The sequence below is a fragment of the Lactuca serriola genome, chromosome 4 (assembly GCF_051521515.1).
Source record: "Lactuca serriola cultivar US96UC23 chromosome 4, Lser_US96UC23_V15, whole genome shotgun sequence".
NCBI lineage: Eukaryota > Viridiplantae > Streptophyta > Magnoliopsida > Asterales > Asteraceae > Lactuca > Lactuca serriola.
This window is the reverse complement of record NC_136411.1, coordinates 181,235,856-181,254,936: the sequence shown is the minus strand read 5'-3', so window position 1 is coordinate 181,254,936 and position 19,081 is coordinate 181,235,856. Positions and strand designations below refer to the sequence as shown.

Below are 19,081 nucleotides of genomic sequence, written 5' to 3'. Positions count from 1 at the left end.
CATTTTCCATTTTAAAATTTTAGAAAATTTTGGAAAACTGTAAAAAGAAAAAACATTTTTTCTACTTTACATACAATTTGGAAAACAGAAATTTTGCATTTCCTTGGAATAAATTTAAAAAACTAATTAAATCAATCAAACGCATTTTCAAAATTTTCATATTTATTTGAAAACGTCCATCGAAAACTAAAAATATTTCCGCAAACCAACGTAGTCTTGTTCTGTTGTTTGTTTTATATGATGAATAAATAGATTCATGCAAATGATTAAGGATTTTGAAAAGCTAAGAAGCAATCATATTAGGTATCTACTATTTGGTCTTTGTAGAGGTAAATGTCAGAGTTTTGATTTCAACATGGATTGAGTTCCATGTGAGTACTCGGCCTTTATGTCAGCCATATAACTGTTGTATAATGTGATTGTAACATATATATATATATATATATATACATAAAAGTTTTTCAATCTCCTCTAATAATTGTCATATGTGCTTGGATATTTTTGAGTTTTAGTTTTATTATATTTTTCAATCTTTTTAATTAGTAGACAAAACAAAACTCATAAACTGGAAGGAAACATCCAGTTTGGTTTGTATTGAACCACTTGACATTTCTTATGTAAATGGCTTTTGTCTCCAGCTCACTTCTCATTATGATATATATATTTCCAGTCTTTTAAACGATTTTTGTCTTAATTATAATGGCCTACTTGCCCCAGTGTACCATGTTGAATGCCCTTTTTGTGTTCAATGCATGCAACGATGACACTTTGCAAGATATTGACCTTCACTTTATTATGGCAAATTTTGGAAAATCGTCTCTTTTTGTTCAGTTACTTGGTATTTTTAATCCATGCAAATCATGTGCTCTACATGAACCACACAAAGTTTAAGCTTTGTGTAAGTAAACGGACCCATGAAAAGCAAGTTCTTGATGTAGTGTTTGGTATAATGATGAGATTGAGAAAGAAATGGAATTTTTCATTACAACGGAATGAAAAAAAAAAAAAAGTGTTTTGTCTAATGGAATGGAATGGATAATTAAGTGATTTGCAACATGACTAACAAAAGAGATTTTTTAGGTAGTAGTATTTGATATGATGGAAACAAGAATGAAATAAAATTGTTCTTTCTATCGTAACGAAAAAAATGACAAATAAAATCTACCATTTGAATATGATCTTTTCATTTTGTTAATTTTAATTCTTTTACTATAATAAGGTGTTTTTCTAGTATTCCATTTTGGAATGAAATGAAAAATTACAATATAATCTAGAGAAGACTCCAAATTTTGGTCTTTATGGTATTTCATTTTGTGTGGTTTTTGTTCTCATAGTTTTAAAATTGTAAATTTGGTTGTTTCATTGTGGTTTGATCACTAGAGATAACCTCCATTAACTCACCCTACGATGCGCTTAATGGGAGAGTATTTTAGTCATTTTACATCTTATCTCTCCATCTTTTACACTCATCCATGAAGATCCCTAATTCCTCATCCTCATCTATTTCACTTTAATGTATCCTCTCGTTCTAGTTCAAACTCATGATCTTCAAGCTCATTCTTTTCTTCCTAATCGTAAAACTAATTTGATACGATATCATCGTCTAATCGAAGGTATTTCACATACTTTTTTTATTTGCTTCAATCATGATGATTACACAAACAAAGTTTATATTAAAATTGGATGATTTTACAAAACACTTAAACGCTAAACCTTTGGAGAAATAAACTACATCCAAACGTCCAAAACACAATAATAATAATAATAATAATAATAATAATAATAATAAACCTCAAAATTCAACCTTCAAAACCTGATTTGTAGATTTCTCTATAATCTAATACAATTTTTTATTAGACAACCCGGTTTAATGATTTCCATTATTTCAATAAATTAATTAGAAAATACTATTTTATTATAATTTATTTGGGATTCAATAAACTTTTAGTTTAAATTGTTATATATATAACTAAAAGTTCAATGCTACATAAATTATAGTGAATGTTATTATATATAATACCATTTACATATAAAATACACTTTTTTTAGGAAAAAAAAAACTCATTACAACCCATAAAAACATAACTTTTTTGGGAAAAACATTCATTTCTTTCCTCCAAAACATAACAACAATGGAATGTAATTAGACGTGTGATACACCCAATCTCTCCCAACACTTTCCCAATTCAACGATACCAACATTTAAATCGCAAAAGTCACAAAACTAGCATAAACAACAAACAAACACATCTACTAAAACCACGTATTATTTCAATCGACTTTACTAAATAAAATTTCTTTTGTCACATGTTATGTTATTTTATTTTATTTATTTTGTTACGTGTTATTTTATGTATTATTTCAATCTAATTTAATAAATAAAAATCCTTTTATCACATGTTAATTGTCACACTTATTTATTTTGTTACGTATCATTTTATGGTTATTTTAAATTAACAAATATAATAAATATAATACTCCCTCCGTCCCAAAATAATAATCCATAGACAAAAAACACACAGTTTAAGAAAACATTAATTACCATTAACTTTATTAAATGAAATGACAGTCTTACCCTTCTGTTGCATTTAATTCCATGGTAGTAGCATTTAATTTTATGGTAATTTAACTAATAATGAGGGATATTATGGTAAAAGAAATATTTATTTTTAGAAGTAAACAATTATTTTGAGACAAACTAAAAAGGAAACATGGACTATTAATAAATATAGGACGGAGGAAGTAATAAATAGATATCAATTTAATCAATCCAACTTTCTTTTCAATTTCTAAACTGAAGCCCAATTTTTTCTTTATTTATTTAATTAAATTTAAAAGAGAAACAAACACTTTAATTTCAATAACTCAATATTTTTCTCATTTTCATTATAAATTCAAACTTTCTAAATGTTTATCCCTCCATATTTAATTTTTTTTTTTAATACACTCGTTAGTAGTAAACAGATATTGCAACTAATACAATAAAACACTAATCTTACAACTACATTTCATTCAAAGATATCTTAACATACACCATTTGAGTATACCCATTAAATACAGTTTCCTCAAGTCTGGATAACCCAAGCCTTTGAAACAAACGAAATCTTCCATCTTCAACAATAGGATTTGAAACACGTGCTGGATCATATCTTGTTTGATGTGTAAGCGAAGGGCCTGCAACTGGTGGAAGCTCCCAATAAACATCAAGTATGGATTCTACAAATCTGCTATTTTGGAAATGTTGTGTGTGTGAAATCTGTTTGTTTGTGTGGTTGAAATCGTCTCTCATGTACCCTTTTACCCCCCACCATGCCTCATGGGCCCCACAAAGGTCATTTATGTCAACTGCCTTTTCCCAGAATTGTTTTCGTTTTCTTCTTTGTCTAGCTTCATCACTATCTTTGAAGCAGCTATGTCCACCTCCTGATAAATAAAGGGTATTATTGGTAATTGACACAGCAAGGAAGGAGGAGGCGTTTGATATTTGGTTTAATTGTAGGATTTTGTTAGGTGTTTGATGATTTAGTTTTGGTTATGGAATTAGAATTTGAAATTCTTGAATTGATTTTGGTTATATTGGAGTTTTTTAATGTGTTTTTGAATTTTATGTAATTGATATTGGTTTTATTTGATTTTAAAATGTCGGGTTAAATATGCCACCTTTTGGAAAACTATCACAAAATATTATCTATTTTGTACGATGTGTTTTGCAAAATTACTTAGATGTTGTTTGTTTTTTATCTGCAAATCTTCTTGGCCTCTTCTGTCTGCGTCGCGCAGACCACGCACAGATATTAGGCTTCACAGACTATTTGTTTTTTTTTGAAGACTGCAGATCAAAAATAATTTGAGCGTCGTCTTCTTGGCGCAGATGTGAACCAGAGTCTTGAAATCTCTTCAGACATCTTCTAACCTCAAAAACATATACTTTTTTTTTTTTTTTTATAAACTTAGATTTATTCCAACTTTATCTATGATAAATAAATTGGAGAAAAGGTTACAATACTTAAAGAAAAAAAAGGTTCGATAACACAATCATGACCTTTGTGACAAATTTATACCTAAATATTTAATTACAATAATAATTTGTGGAGTTGTTTATATAGATATGCAAAAAGAAATCATAATATTGTCTTATATTTTTTTGTGCCAAATTTTATAAAACATTATTTAATGCAATATCGTTCATTTATTGGGAAAAATATTTATAGTCAGTTTTTAATTGATTTAATTGAAAAAGTAAAATAAAAACTTTGAAAATTTTCATTTAAAATCGAAGTTTATTTCCATTCATGTTACGTGTTAAATTGTTTTATCACTAATTACAATGTTTAGGTATAATTTTACGACCAAAGTATGTTGGTTTTTATCAAATATATACGATAATTCTTACCATTTTATTTTCACTTTATACAATATTGCATAAAAGTTAATCTATATCTGTTAATTAATAAAGTCATAATATTATCAAAAAAAAAAGTCTTAAGTTTTTTTTTAAAAATCAGTTTAATTAGATTTTAATTTATTCTAGCACACTGCAAATGTTAAAAAACAAATTGTCTTCTTCTTTAGTCCACCACTTCTACTGCAGAGGTTTGCAGATATGATCCACAAACTACAGACATTTTGACTCACAAAAAACAAACAACACCTTAATGAATGACTCCAACTACAAAAAAGTGTTATTTGAAATTTATTTCGGAAAATAAATATGCAACATATGAATAATTTTAAAAAAATATGAAAGGTTTTGCCTGTTTTTAGGGTTTTATGCAGAAATGTGCCATTATATTGGGGAATTTTTGATAAGTCCAAAAAAAATTAAACAGAAAAGTCTTGATTATTTAATTTTACACGATAATCTATCATTTCATGTTAAAATAAAAATAAAGACTTTTTTGTTAGTTTGGGCAAAATATGAAATTTTCGAGACTTTTTTGTTCAATTTTTTTAAGACTTTATCCAAAAAATTCCTAAAATAATGGGACTTTTTCTGCATAAAACCCTATTTTTATATGGAATTATTCATATTTTGCGAAATATTGATTCATATTCTGTAAAAATCTTCATATTTCACAAAATAATATGTTTTGAAAATGGTCAAAAAAAGTAATTTTTTTTTGGTTTTATTTTTTTTGGTTTTTAGAAACACCAAATTTTTAGGTTATGTTTGGTTTCCATTTATAAAGATACCAAACCAAAACGACATCGTTTTATGTATAAGTATAATTGATTAACGACGTTAAAAATTAAAATAGTAAAACGCATTTAAGGTTTCCATTAAAAATTGAATTAGGGAACATATATTGTATTATTTTTTAGTAATTTACATATATTTTGTTAAATTCTATCAATATGGTTGATGAAAAAAAGACAATGAGTTATAATAAAATACCAAAAACACAGACAAAAAAACAAAAAGAAAACCTCGAACATAATCAATTTTCTTAAAGACAAAAACCGAGTTTGTTGGTTTGGCTTCGGGTTTATGTAATTGATATTGATTTATCTGGTTCATTCTTTTATAATGAAGTTATAATGGTTAAGGTTATTTGTGTAATTTTAACAAGTGAGGAATGTTGAAATCCATAAAATTAAGTTCCATACATTTTGGTAACCAAACACCACAATTGACCAAACTGAATATAGCTAACCTTGTATATAAAACTGATCACATATCTGTCTCAAGGAATAATGATCTCCTGTTCCAGTATCATAGTTGTCTTCAAATACAAGATGAGAGAAGCCAGCTTTAAGTGCTTGCTTTAATCTGTATCAAAGAAACAAACACACATTCATGATTCATGATTTATGCCCCAATAGAATGGCAATAGTATGCAAAGTGATTACCTTTTCAACTCATTTTGATGATCATCAAAGAATATAAGAACCCGACTTGAATCGTTGACGCCATGTTTCTTCATCACTTTTGACCAATTAACATTCCCAAAGTCAACAAAATCCTTTCCAGCAAAATATGTGCAGTTTTGATCGACATATGCAGGGCCTTTCAAAAGGTATTTTGCAGGATGACGAGGTGTAAGTGAGATAATTGGGGTGGCTGGCATGGCTTGTCTTAATATCCAGGTTGAATGTCCCTTGAAAGCTCCACTTTCAATCATTAGTTCTGGTTTCAGCCATCGTGTGATAAACCAGAGCCCGAAGCTGTGATCAAAACCCATTCCGTACATGTTGTTCTTGATGGGTCGTGTCTCGTATATTGGTACAAACTCTTCCAAACCTTGAAGCAGATCCTTCGATGTCCATTCAATGGTTTTGCCATGTTTCGATCTGCCTTTTATAAAGGAAATGAGATTAGAAGCTAAATGTGGTTGTTCTTAGGCTTGTTTCTGTCAATTCGAACATCAAATCACAAGTCTAGCAGAGTATACAGACATTCGATTCTCAGTTTACAATCTAGATGAACGTTAAACTAGATCAAGCAACATAGATATGAACGAGCATTATGACATTGATGCAGATCTGGTGAAATCAAATCGAAAAAACCCCAACATTAACAAATCACACACACGTACACACACCTAGTGAATGAGTGATGAGAGCTTACACCATGGGACGCCTAGGGATCCAAAGTCTGATTCGAGTCCATCCAATCCGAAGAATCGGGTACGAGAGAGTCGATCAAAGGAAGAAATGGAAGAAACGCAAATCAAATTGCGGGAACGAATGAAGAAAGAGTAGATTACGAAGATGACAATGGCAAGAAAGAGTATCGGCCAGAGATAACCGGTTCGGGTCAAATAGTTGGTGACCCGCGTAGCGATTGAAAGCTGCTTTCTGGTCTTGGATCCATCTTCTTGGTGTTCGTCTCCTTCGTCACCGAATTGAGCAGTCCTTCGCATAGAAAGAGCGTTTAACATCTCTCTCTCTCTCTCTCCAAATCGATCAACTCCGCTGGAAGTGTACTTATTTTGGCATCTGGATCCCTGAAAAGGCGTTATTGGGTCGATCTAGGTTAGGTTCAAAAGCGTCAGGGATAATAACTTTTGGTGTAAATTACACCATTCTTCCCTGCCAGAAAGTTTATTTAGTCTATTTTTAAAAATTAATAATTGTCTCTCTCTTTGTTTTTCCTTACACATTTAGTCTCTGTTGACATGAAATGACTTTTTTACCCTTAATAATTTTTTTTTCATTTTATTTTGTTTATTTGTCAGTTTTAAATTAAAAAAAAATCCCTACCCATTTATTTCCATTTCCCCGTCTCAAGATTTTCCATAAACCACCACATATAACCGCCAGCACCTCCGGCAGTATGCAAATCCTACTTGTTTCACACCTGGAACTATTACCAATAATTCAAACAGTTCTCCGCTACTTGGAATCAGCTGCGCTCTACCAACCTTGCTAATGACAAAGAATGTTAAACCCTTCACCAGAATGGACAGATCACTAATCCAACAACCCACTTGTTGGAAGATCGAGGCACTCCGAACATCTCCAACATATACAATTTATATTCTTCTAACAATCTCATCATCTAAATAAACCCATATAGTCAATTCATCATCCATACTTCTAGAGTGATGGCTCACTACTACTCGCCTCTACAAGAAATAGGGATCATATTGAAAGCCTATCAACAATCAACTGACATCCATCAAGTGCGATACAAGCACTTCAGAACTCTGACTTCATTGTCACAAAAGGGGACAACCAGCTTCCATGAGATATTTTCCTTAAATATTCTGATGCGAGGACCACCCTCACAATCCTAAAAACATCAACCATGCAACAACTCCCTTTCACCCCACAACTATCTTAAATTCTAATAATCAAACTAACTTGCACTACAACTCCCTCTGACCCATTGTGTCAAACTAATACGTCGATCCGACTACTGATCCTCTGTGCATGACCTATAGCTCGCTCCCACTAAGGTCCATACTAAAATGGATGAAAACCTAAATCTAACTCAACAAGATGTGCTCCACCCATGACTCTCGGTATGAAAATACATGACATAAGATGATCCCTTGATAATAAGAATGACAAGGAAAATTTAAAGAACAATGATCCATAGGTAGAGACTTGTCTAAACTGGACATAATGTTTCATATAATATATATATATATATATATATATATATATATATATATATATATATATATATATATATATATATATATATATATATATATATATATATATATGGTGGTTGTCGAGGCCAACAAAATAAATACCCAAAATATTACACACTAAAATAGTGTATAGTGGTAAAGGGATCGTATCCACGGAGATTGGTTCAATTTAAATCTCTATGTAAATCACTTGTTCAAGTACTTATAAAACAAAAGTAAAAGTAAAATGGGGGGTTTTGGTATTTTGAAATACTTGAAATAAACTAGAATTAAACTAAGATTTAAATAGACAATTTCAACAAAAACAAGGGTATGATGTAAAATCAATAAGAGAAAGATGGTTGACTTAAGGTTTCCTTACTTTGACTTTTGATGAACATATCATTAGAATCCAATGGTGCAATAGTTGTTTTAAATTCTTAATTTGGCTATAATAATCCAAGAAGCTTGAGATTACCTAGACTTTTCTTAATTATTAAAATGGTTAGAGAAGTTCATAACAATTTCCTTAGTCAAAGTCAACTAGCATTAAGAACCAAAAAGTCACCAAATCCAAGAGCAGTCAAATGCTTTCACTACCATGTTGGAGAAAATGTTTTTATGATTGTGTGAAGCAAAACTAACACGAAAATCATTTGTTGCTTTCTAATTTGAGGATCATTTACTTAATCAAGAAATTAGCCAACTAATCACCACAAACACATTTAAACTAATGAATAAAAACATATAAGTAATGATAATATGTTTAAACATAAAACATTCCAATAAAAATTCAAGAACAAGTTTATGGAGTCTTCAACATTCAACAACTAGTCAAAGGATTTCACCAAAGTCAACCAAATTTGGTTTAGCCTAACATGGCTAAACATAAGAAAACAAAGTTAGAAGAGATTGTACCAAACATTCAACAAGATTAAGAGCAAAAATGATGAAGTTCTTGAGGGTTCTTGGCCTTCAAAGTGCTCCAAAATCTCCAGAGGACTGGTTAGTTTTTGGATGTGCAAGAGTTATCTAAAGTGGCACACCAACCTTCCCAATATAAAGCTTCAAATGAAATTCTGAAAATGCCCCAGTAGGAACCCACACGAGCTGCGTGGGTATCTTACGCGGGCCGCGTAAAAGTGACAAAAATTGGGCTTCTTCAATTGTTGGGGCTGCACAGCTAAGTCCATTGGCCCAGTTCGAGTCTAACCAACTTCTAGCCCATTTTTCTACAAGATTTCTTCCTTTTAAGCCCAATTATCCTTTTCTAAACAATCTATAGCTTCCACAATCGCCCGATCATCAATCTCCACACACTCGAAAATTCTCCCGCTCTTGCAAATTTAAAGTTTAATTCTTCCAAGCCTTCAAGTAATTGACAAGCCCATTCTACGCATCATCTCCATAGCCATCAAGCCCAAAATCCTCGTTGTCCTCCAAGTCCAATTGCTTCCCAAAGATCCCGCTCCACTAGTTTCCTTAAAATCTGCAATTATACTCACGAAACTAGAAAGTACCTGAAAGTGGTCATAAAATAACAAAAAGGAAAATATGCACGAAAATTAACTAAAATGTAAATGAAATATTGTAAAATAAACTATAAAAAGAAGTAAATAAAATGAAACTATCAATATATATATATATATATATATATATATATATATGTGTGTGTGTGTGTGTGTGTGTAGTTGCATGAAGAGTTTCGTAAAGCATTTGTCAAGCCACCCATGATGATTGTAACAGATTAGGATTCATCAATGAAGAAAGTTGTTAAAGTTTTTTTACTGAATCCAAGTATAGACTATGCATGTGGCACATCACTCAAAAACTTGAGGAAAAGGTATATTCTTGTTCATTATTCTATTTTTATTTATAAAAAAATATGTAAATTTTTGTCTATCTATCTGAGTTTTTATTTTATACAAAATTTTCTTGTTAATTGTGTGTTTTTTTTTTAATTTTCTTGTTAATTTATGTTTATTTGTGTACATGATTCACATTTTTAAGTTATTTGAAGTTTTATATATGTGTTTATGTGTTTCTTTGTTTCTTGATTCCTATATATGTTTATAACCTTCTAGATCATAAAGCACAATGTGAATTTGCATATGATGAAAGAAACAAATTTAAATCATAAAGCACACTGTGAAATTACAATGTGAATCAATGTTATGTTACTATGGACTACATCAAATATTCATCATGTTAATTTCAGTAAGTGTGTAGTATATTATAATATAAATTATTTTTTCTTTAATTTCAATGTGAATGTTCTAAGCTGTTGTTTTATCTTGCACAGCTTCACTTATTTCATTTGTAGTTGAAGGTTGAACATCTTTCACACTTCTTGTCAATTTCTTTATTTTCTTATAATCTTTTTTTAGATTCAAATGATAGTTTTAATTTATTTCAACTTATGTAATGATGCTTATGTGTTTCATTTTTTTAGATTTCTATCGATGTTTATAACCATCCAGACTTCCAAAAGACGTTTTATGATATTATATGGAATCTTCAATGTTCTCCACAAGAATTTGAAAGTTCTAGGTCAAAAATGTTAGATAAGCTTCATCTAAAAGAATTTGACTGGTTAAATGTATTTAAAATAAGGGATTTTTGTATTTTGGCTTATATGAGAGATCTTAAACTTTCTGGTTTGATGCAAACTAATTCAAGATCAGAGAGCCTGAATTATGCTTTCTCACATTTTTTGCATCATAAATCAAATTAAGTGAAGTTCATGATAGTGAAATGGAGAAGCAAATATATCATCAATATTTATCATTTGATAGTGCAATGGAGAAGCAAAGATATCATCAATATTTATTAGATTATCAATCCACAACTATTACCCCCAAGCTAAGGACTCCTTTCGCTATTGAAAAACATGCATCTAGAATTTATACATTTAATATTTTTTGGACATTCAAAAAGAGTTATACAAATTCTTGTTTTTTTGCATTCAAGAATTTGTATTTATCGAAGATGAAAGTGAAGTTTATGTTTTGAGACATAAGAAGAAGAAAAAAGTTGATTGATAAAAAAGTGAATGACGATGATGATTCTGATGATTTTTATCAAAATAGTCTTCATTCTCATTGTCCTAATACTCGTTACAAGGTATGTCTCTTTGTCCTAATAGATTTTATTAAAGATCAAATATGGTTTAAAATTTTACATTATGAATGTAAGATGTTTTTCTAAGTCACAGTGTGAATTTTCATAGATTTATAAATTAGTTTGTACTTTTCCATAGATTGGTATGGTATATAGAATTTTTTTTAGTGAATTTGATTTGAAGTACATATTTATGTTATAGTATTATGATTTCTAATGTTGATTAATAATATGATTCAAAGTTAATTTATATAATTTTTATTGAATGGTATGACATATAATTTCTTATTCATATATTAATTTGTTTATTAATGATAATTTTGTAGGTTGTATTTAGTACAATGGGTGATAGCATTAGCATTAGTTGTAGTTGCATGCTTTTTGTCCGGGAAGGAGTAATATGCAATGTTGTAAAAATCGCTTGACGTTAGCTAGTCGGTGGACTGGGGTTAAGGGATTAATCGGCTAGGCGGAGATTAATCGGGGACTATTAATTGCTAATTTCTTGAATTTTTAAAAATTAAATATGACTAATATCATATAAAATTTCATAAATACCACTAATATCATAACAAAATATGTTAATATGATTAATACAACACTAATCATAACTCAAATAGTTTCTATTGAGATATAACTTCTTCAAAGTGTTAAAATTTCATCAGGTTCTACTGCTTCACTCATTGTGTATGTAGGGATTAATCGTTAGGCGCCCTCTAATCGGTCGAGTAGCGCCTAGGGATTAATCGGAGATTAATTGGGCCCTAGTCGGGATTTTTATAACACTGGTATTATGTCATCATATGTTTTTCATATTAAATACGAAAGAGTATGATGAAATTTCATCAAATTTCATTTTGAGGAGATGGGGAAAAGATATCATAGCTGATGGATTGTTGAAAAAGAAGTATTTGTATTCTCATAAAGGCAGTTAAAATGAATGTTTGATTCAAGATGCTTATGTTATTCTTCGTTTTACCATTAACAAGATAGAAAATAATGAGGATGACTTGACTAAATATATAAAGCATCTTTAGGAGGTTAATAGTGGCATTCCTTTATGTACCTCATCAAGGGCATAATCGAGTAGACCAGTTCACATTGAAAAATTATTGGAGCTTTAGTAATTGATATTATCAACCTTCATAATCTAGTAAGGATCAGAAATAAGGGATGTGCCAGTGGTAAAAGAATCATAAACCGAATCACAATACTAGGAGTTGCATTATGAGGTTAAAGAAGTCTAATTTAGAATCCGAGTTTACACAAGGTTGTTTGTTTCTATTATTTTAAGACTAGTAAAATAAGATTTTATTTTGTAATGATCATTCAATGCATAGAAATGTTGAAATATTCATGTTAATTTTGATATTCATTATTTTAGACTTTCTTTCTAATAACATATTATATTTTTTCGAATTTAATGTTTTTGGTTAAAGATATTTTGTTTTATTTTTAGTTTTTTGTACACAAAGACATGGTTAATCTTTTATGTTGTGTGTGCATGGTGAAACAAATGTACAAATTCATAATGTGAATCTTTGTGATTGTGAACTACATCAAAAATTCACCATGTGAATTTGCATTTTTCTTATGAACACTATGATTCAATGTGTAGTAAAAAAAATTAACTTTCAAATGATCATTTTAAGCTAAACAATCACCAAACTAGATGAAGAAAGACACTTACAACACTAGACATTCACATGAAAGTGTAAACATATTATAAGTACGAGTGAAGAGTATCATTATATTAGATAAATACATTTACATGAAAATGTAACATAACAAGCATTTATATGTTCTTTAAAAGAAACTGAAGTTCATATGAAATATACAAAACAAAACATCATCAGTGTTATTTTTCAAAAGAACATATCATCACATTTAATAGAAACCTAAGTTTTATACTTCTTTTTCCAGTCCTTTGAGTACTATATCATTTCTCCCTTTTTTAACATATCTTGTATTTCTTCATTAGGTTTTTTTTTTGCAAACTTATCTATTTCTGTAATGATTTTCTACCTCAATGTGTTTATGTCAGTCAACAGGATCTTTGTCAGACACTTAATTCACAAATTATTTAACACATGCTATTGTTCTTTTGATTCTTTGGCAACCCACATTTCCAATTTACTATTTTATCTCTCATATATGTCTCCATATGACGCATGCAAAAAAAAATCTCCATAGTCAATATGATTATCCCTTGTGCACCAATTCATTTTCACCATTTATGGTTGAACACCCTCTAAATTTAAAGCTGACTTGTGATTGACAGTCATCAAGTACATACTAAACAGTAGTTTATACAAAAAAAGAAAGTGTCATTTAATATAACTATTATTTTATTCAAATTACGAGCCTATTAATATTTAAATTAAAATTTAGAATATAAATTTACTGTTCTTACCAATTCATTAGGTGAATCACGATAAGTTCTTGAAAAATTTGCAAATGAATTCCTGTTGTCAATGACATCAACTGCTGGTTCCTTTAAGTTTATGTAGATTAGGTAAAATGATTTTTTTGATGAACCGGAAAAAACGTATGTTTTAATATATTAAATTGTTAAACTTTGTTGAAAAGATGTAATATATTCAATATCATGTGTTTTAATGAAAAGAAATAATTTTATTACCAATTAAACATTTTGAATGTCAGAATGTGACAACCCGAAACTTCTAACTTGTATGATTGATCAATTATGTCAATACTAAACTCGATTCTATTCCCATTTAACATCGTTTAAGGGTCTGATAAAGCATTCTAAGCCTCGTACATAGGTCGAGTAATACCAACTTATAGTACAACAATCGGGCCATACACCCTCTTGGGAGGAGTGTACGATGGTACACATGGGTGTGCGGCCGCACACTCATCCCTCAACCATACACCCACCTTTATATATAGGAGGAGACCCCTTCATTCATCCTTTTCCCCTTTTGGCTACACACTACTTTCTCTCTCTAGAATCTTCATATAAGCACCCTCCAAAGCCTCCAAAGGCTTCAAAAATGTAAGTATTCCATCATCTAGCTTGTTATACTTGTAAGACTTCTTGATCTAAGACTTAATTCATCAAGTTTCATCATGCTCTTCATCCTTTGAAGGTGTACGACCACACACCTTCATAAGGTGGGCGTACACACCTTCATCCTTTGAAGCACCTCAAAATCGACATTTTGGGCATAGATGAAGAGTGTACGGCCGCACACCCCTCTATACGGCCGCACACCCCTTTGTACGGCCGCACACACATCCTCATGACAGTACACCCACTTTAATGCTCATATTTGGCCTCAAACTTGCAATACCACTCAGTATGGGACCTAGAACACTCATTGGATGCTTGTAGAACCTTGGAAACACCTCAAAAACACTTCCCATCATGAGTGTACGTCCGTACACTCATTAGCCGTACACACCCAAAGGGTGACTGAACGCCTCCCTCATTGGATCCCATATGGCTCAGACACTTAGTTCTAGTGTTTCCAGGCCCTTAGAGTTGTTCCCTATCATGTTTAGTCATGAAATACCCATATATATATATATATATATATATATATATATATATATATATATATATATAAGTGTTACTATATGTTAATAGTGTGACAACCCTATATTTTCCAAAAGCATTGTAACACTCGAAAGCCAAATACGACGGAATTAACCTCGAAAATAAAGTGTTCAAGTATCTAAGTTGGGATGCCTCAAATATTTGATATCATGCCAAGGTTTCCAAAAACATAAAGAACGCTCAAAACCGGGTTATATTGAAGAAAGTATAACCACTCGTATATTTACAACACGACGTTAAAATATTATTTGACGTAGAAAGTAAAATCTCAATAAAATACATTCTTGCCTTAAGTATCTAAACAAAAGTCGTAGATCTCGTTGAAAGGTGAGCGTGCATAAAAAGATCGCCCAAATTGGACCCCGTATGAAGAAGTTACGAATTTTCAAAGTTTTGTAACAGTAGTAGAGGGCTAAAAACTCGGATTGAAGATCGAGTGTTATTTAGCTATCGCCACCTAAACGGAAGTTGAAGATCTCCTCAGTGGTAATAAAACAATAAAAAGACAAACGAAAACCGACGTCGAATAAAGAACCTATGAATTTTTAACGAACTTTAGAAGGCCCAGCCTATTAAAAATATATCATTGAAAATAAAGTCAAAACTAGCCGACGAAGTCTAAATGAAAGTTGTAAAGCATAATCTCACCTACGCGTGGATATAAAGAACACGAAAAACGGAGCTCGTACGCGAAAGTTACGGAATTTAGAAGAGGACAGGCCGGATTACGCCCCGCGTTCTCTGGGAGTACGCCCCGCGTACTAGACCCAGAGTCGAGTCCCATCGGCCCGCCCAAGCTACGCTTAACTAGCCAGGAGTCGTAAGCCATGACGCCATATTATGCCCAGCGTAACGACGTACGCGCCGCGTACGAGGGTTTCCAGCCCTATAAATAGATGGCATGAGCTTCGAGTTTTGGCACACCTTCACAATTCCTCAGCCATTCTCCCAGCTCCAGAGACCATTTTCTTACCTTGGTTTCCGCACTCGAGCCCTCGACGAAGGATCTACGCTGCAGAGATTCCCGAGAACCCGAAGACGCAACTTTCCGCGGTCGAAACTCTGCTCAACTCTAGCCTCTCTCTTCAAACTTAACGAGTGAGTTCATACCCCTACTTTTCAATTCTTTTCATGTTTTAGGGGGGGAATACAAGTACATTATAAGTCGAAGTATCGTTTTTATAAACATCTTTATGCTTAGAAGGCTATTATATCACCAAGTTATTCTTACTAAATGAAAACATACTTTTGAGAAGCTATAACGAGCATAGCTAACAAGTTATTCATACCTTTTACATATACATCTTGACAAATGAAATACTTTCAAATGAAGTAAAGTCTTTATCATCGTATATCTTGTTATACCAAGTAATGTGAGACATTCAAACTTCAACGTACTCGTATGTATGCATTTCAAGTCCTGTATTATATACTATAATCTCCTAGAGGGAGAGCGTGATACTTGTGTATAGATCTATACGGGATTGACAATCCCACACCTAAGCTGTTAGCTACAGCTAGGCCGGCAGGCCTGGGGTGACAAACGTCATAACAGTTCCAACACCTGAAGAACGTTGTTACAGGCCATCAGTGTCAATAGCATGGTTATAAAACTCACATAAAAGTATAAAAACAAGTTTGATTTACGAGATTTATATATGCATTTCAGTTTTCCATTTTATTGTTAACACAAATTTTATCACTACTATTCAAGCATGGAAAACACTAATGCACACCAACACGGGAAACCCTTTTCAAATCATTTATAGAAAATATTGGATTTTCTGAAAACCTCGTTCATCGGGTTACTATCAAAAAGGACATACTTTTCAATGCAAAACACTTCTGAACTCACCAACTTAATTGTTGACACTTTTTCGAAACAACTTGTATTTCTCAGGGAATCAGTAATACAGGTAGCCATCAGCTTTTGAAGAAGGGAACACTAAGGATGTTTTATTATTGAACATTTATCATCTTATTGTAATATTCTTTTGCTAATATGTATAACGCAACAACATACGTTTTCATTATATATGTGATGGTTGTGTTACTTTCTTTACAATACTCAATGGTTGTGATACTACGTGAAGTCATCCACCCCCGAATGTTTCCGCCATTCTGGTTTGGGGGTGTGACAGATTGGTATCAGAGCATTGTTTATACTGAACTAAGTATATTGAACCACATACGATATACAAACTATAAATGCAAAGGGGACCAAAAACCCTCTGATGAAACATTTTCATGAACAAAATACTTTCTCTTAAAGATATACATTTTTACAAGCATGCATTAATCTCGTGTCATAACAAGTTTTACTAAAAAGTATTAAGGCAAGTTACGACACTACGATTGAGCCTCGGGGTATGTAATCAGGTCGAGAATAAATATAGCCTGATCAACTATATTTATCCTGGATTTGACCAACGTACGTCAAGGAATGGTCATAGTGGACAACAAGCCAAGAACTTACCAAATACAAATTATTTTAGTTTCGCCAAGTTGAAATAATATAGGAGCATTATTAAAAATAGTTGTACAATTTATAAGTTAAAAATAGTAAGTCGATAAATAGAATTTTCTTTTCTTATAAAGTTCTCATACATCTACCCTAGTACAGACAAATGGCCGGATTCCATTTACCAGGAGATCCCTACTACCCAAACCAAGGAAACGGCGGTTGGATAGAAGAAGACCCGGAGGAAGACCCAGAGGAAATCGAAGAAGAGGTCGAGGAAGAACCCGAAGGGGTTATCGAGGGAGAATTCGAAGTCGAAGTCGGAGAGGAATTCGAAGTCGACGAAGAGATCGAGGAGATTTCTAGCGGGACAGACTCCGAGCCAGAAGTGTACGACCCTCCCATCCCTCATCCTCCCGAAATCAGACCATATCAACCGGGACCTATTCCCATGTGGGGAAGTCACCTCTACTACTGGAGCCGCCAGCAAGGTGTACGCCCTCCTTTCGGCATGTGCCGAGATTTTTACAATGTCAGTGGGGGAAGCTCAGCTGATCGAGCACTTCCTGTTATTGTGAACGCTATAGCTACCCAGAACTATGAGACGTACAGGCAAGCAACCAGAGTTCGCGAGGTCAATGCTGCTACCCAAGGTAACGCCGCAGACATCCGCCGTTTGGAAGGACTACATGAGAATACCCAAATCTACACGGGGACACTTCAGAACCAAATGATAACGGCTCTGGCAGATATAAGAGAGATGAAGGAACAACAAGCAGATCTTGAGAGGCGACTGATGGGAGTCAAACGGTCGGATGCCGAATCTAGCTCCAAACGCCGCAAGTAGAACTTGTTCGAGCCCCAACAATTTTGTTATAGAGTAGGATTTCGGATAAAAGTTTTTCCTTATTTCTCTTGTTTTCCCTGTTGTATCCGTAATCGGAGATCTCTAGGAGGATCAAATTTTCCCGAACAAGATATGCAATGTAACACACCTCAGGTGTGACCTATATGTATAAATATGAAGTATTTCTTATTATATACCTCTCAAAAATTACGAGTTTAAATTTCTATGCCTACCTTGAAACCATAAACTAAAGTCAAAACAAATTACAAGATACAACTAACACACGATTGTCAAAACATTAGAAACTTATAGTATTCATTCTTATTTTTCTACCAGAACATGCCTCCTCATAGATCAACACGCAGAAACTCAACTTCAACACCACCTCCACCACCTCCTCCAATTATGGACACCGTTATGTTCCAGACTGCTGTAACCGCTGCTGTAACTGCAGCAATGGCACAAATGAGCAACAACAGATCGGGGGGAGGAACAAACAGTTTTACAAATGGCCAAGGTCAAAGTCGTTTAGGGGTATGCACTTACAAAGACTTCACCAACGGAAAACCTATTCCCTTTTACGGGACTGGGGGAGTATTGGCTCTATCTCAATGGATAGAGAAAACGGAAGCTGTATTCGAAATCTGTGCATGTCCTGAAGAAAGCAAAGTAAAGTTTGCCACTTTTACTTTCTCTGAACGCGCCCTGACATGGTGGAACGGCCACGTCCAGACACTAACCCTGGTGGTGGCAAACTCCATGGGTTGGGAAAACCTGAAAAGAATGCTCCTTCGAGAATACTGCCCAAGAGGCGAGATTCAGAAGCTTGAACAAGAACTGTGGAACCTCTCGATGGTAGGTTCGGATATAGCGGGTTATACCAACAGGTTCAGTGACTTAATAACACTTTGCCCAGGAATGTTAACCCTAGAAAGCCAAAAGGTCGAGAGATACATCTGGGGACTATCACCCCAACTTCGAGGGAGTGT

The 19,081-nt window shown here is 32.6% G+C and overlaps 1 protein-coding gene across 4 annotated transcripts; it reads right to left on the bottom strand.

Moving 5' to 3' along the window:
• Positions 1–2,982: 2,982 nt before the first annotated feature.
• On the bottom strand, positions 2,983–7,014 carry LOC145102994 (uncharacterized). 4 transcript variants are annotated; one of them, XM_079040522.1, is made up of 4 exons: positions 6,569–7,014; positions 5,851–6,295; positions 5,655–5,770; positions 2,983–3,423 (listed from the first exon to the last, which is right to left on the bottom strand). In XM_079040522.1, the coding sequence occupies exons 1-4, from the start codon at positions 6,879–6,881 to the stop codon at positions 3,002–3,004; spliced, it is 1,296 nt and encodes a 431-aa protein (XP_078896648.1). In that variant the 5' UTR covers positions 6,882–7,014; the 3' UTR covers positions 2,983–3,001. The 4 variants fall into 4 exon arrangements, with proteins under 4 accessions (XP_078896648.1, XP_078896649.1, XP_078896650.1 ...); XM_079040523.1 differs by having other exon boundaries at positions 5,851–6,291; positions 6,569–7,013; XM_079040524.1 differs by having other exon boundaries at positions 6,543–6,681.
• Between the last annotated feature and the right edge of the window lie 12,067 nt (positions 7,015–19,081).

Excerpts from the sequence above, each read along its gene's own strand:
- LOC145102994 (XM_079040522.1), bottom strand. The coding sequence starts at position 6,881 with ATGTTAAACGCTCTTTCTATGCGAAGGACTGCTCAATTCGGTGACGAA. Across the intron at positions 5,771-5,850 it reads CATCAAAATGAGTTGAAAAG|ATTAAAGCAAGCACTTAAAG; the intron begins GTAATCACTTTG and ends TCTTTGATACAG. Across the intron at positions 3,424-5,654 it reads TGATCAGTTTTATATACAAG|GAGGTGGACATAGCTGCTTC; the intron begins GTTAGCTATATT and ends TTTATTTATCAG.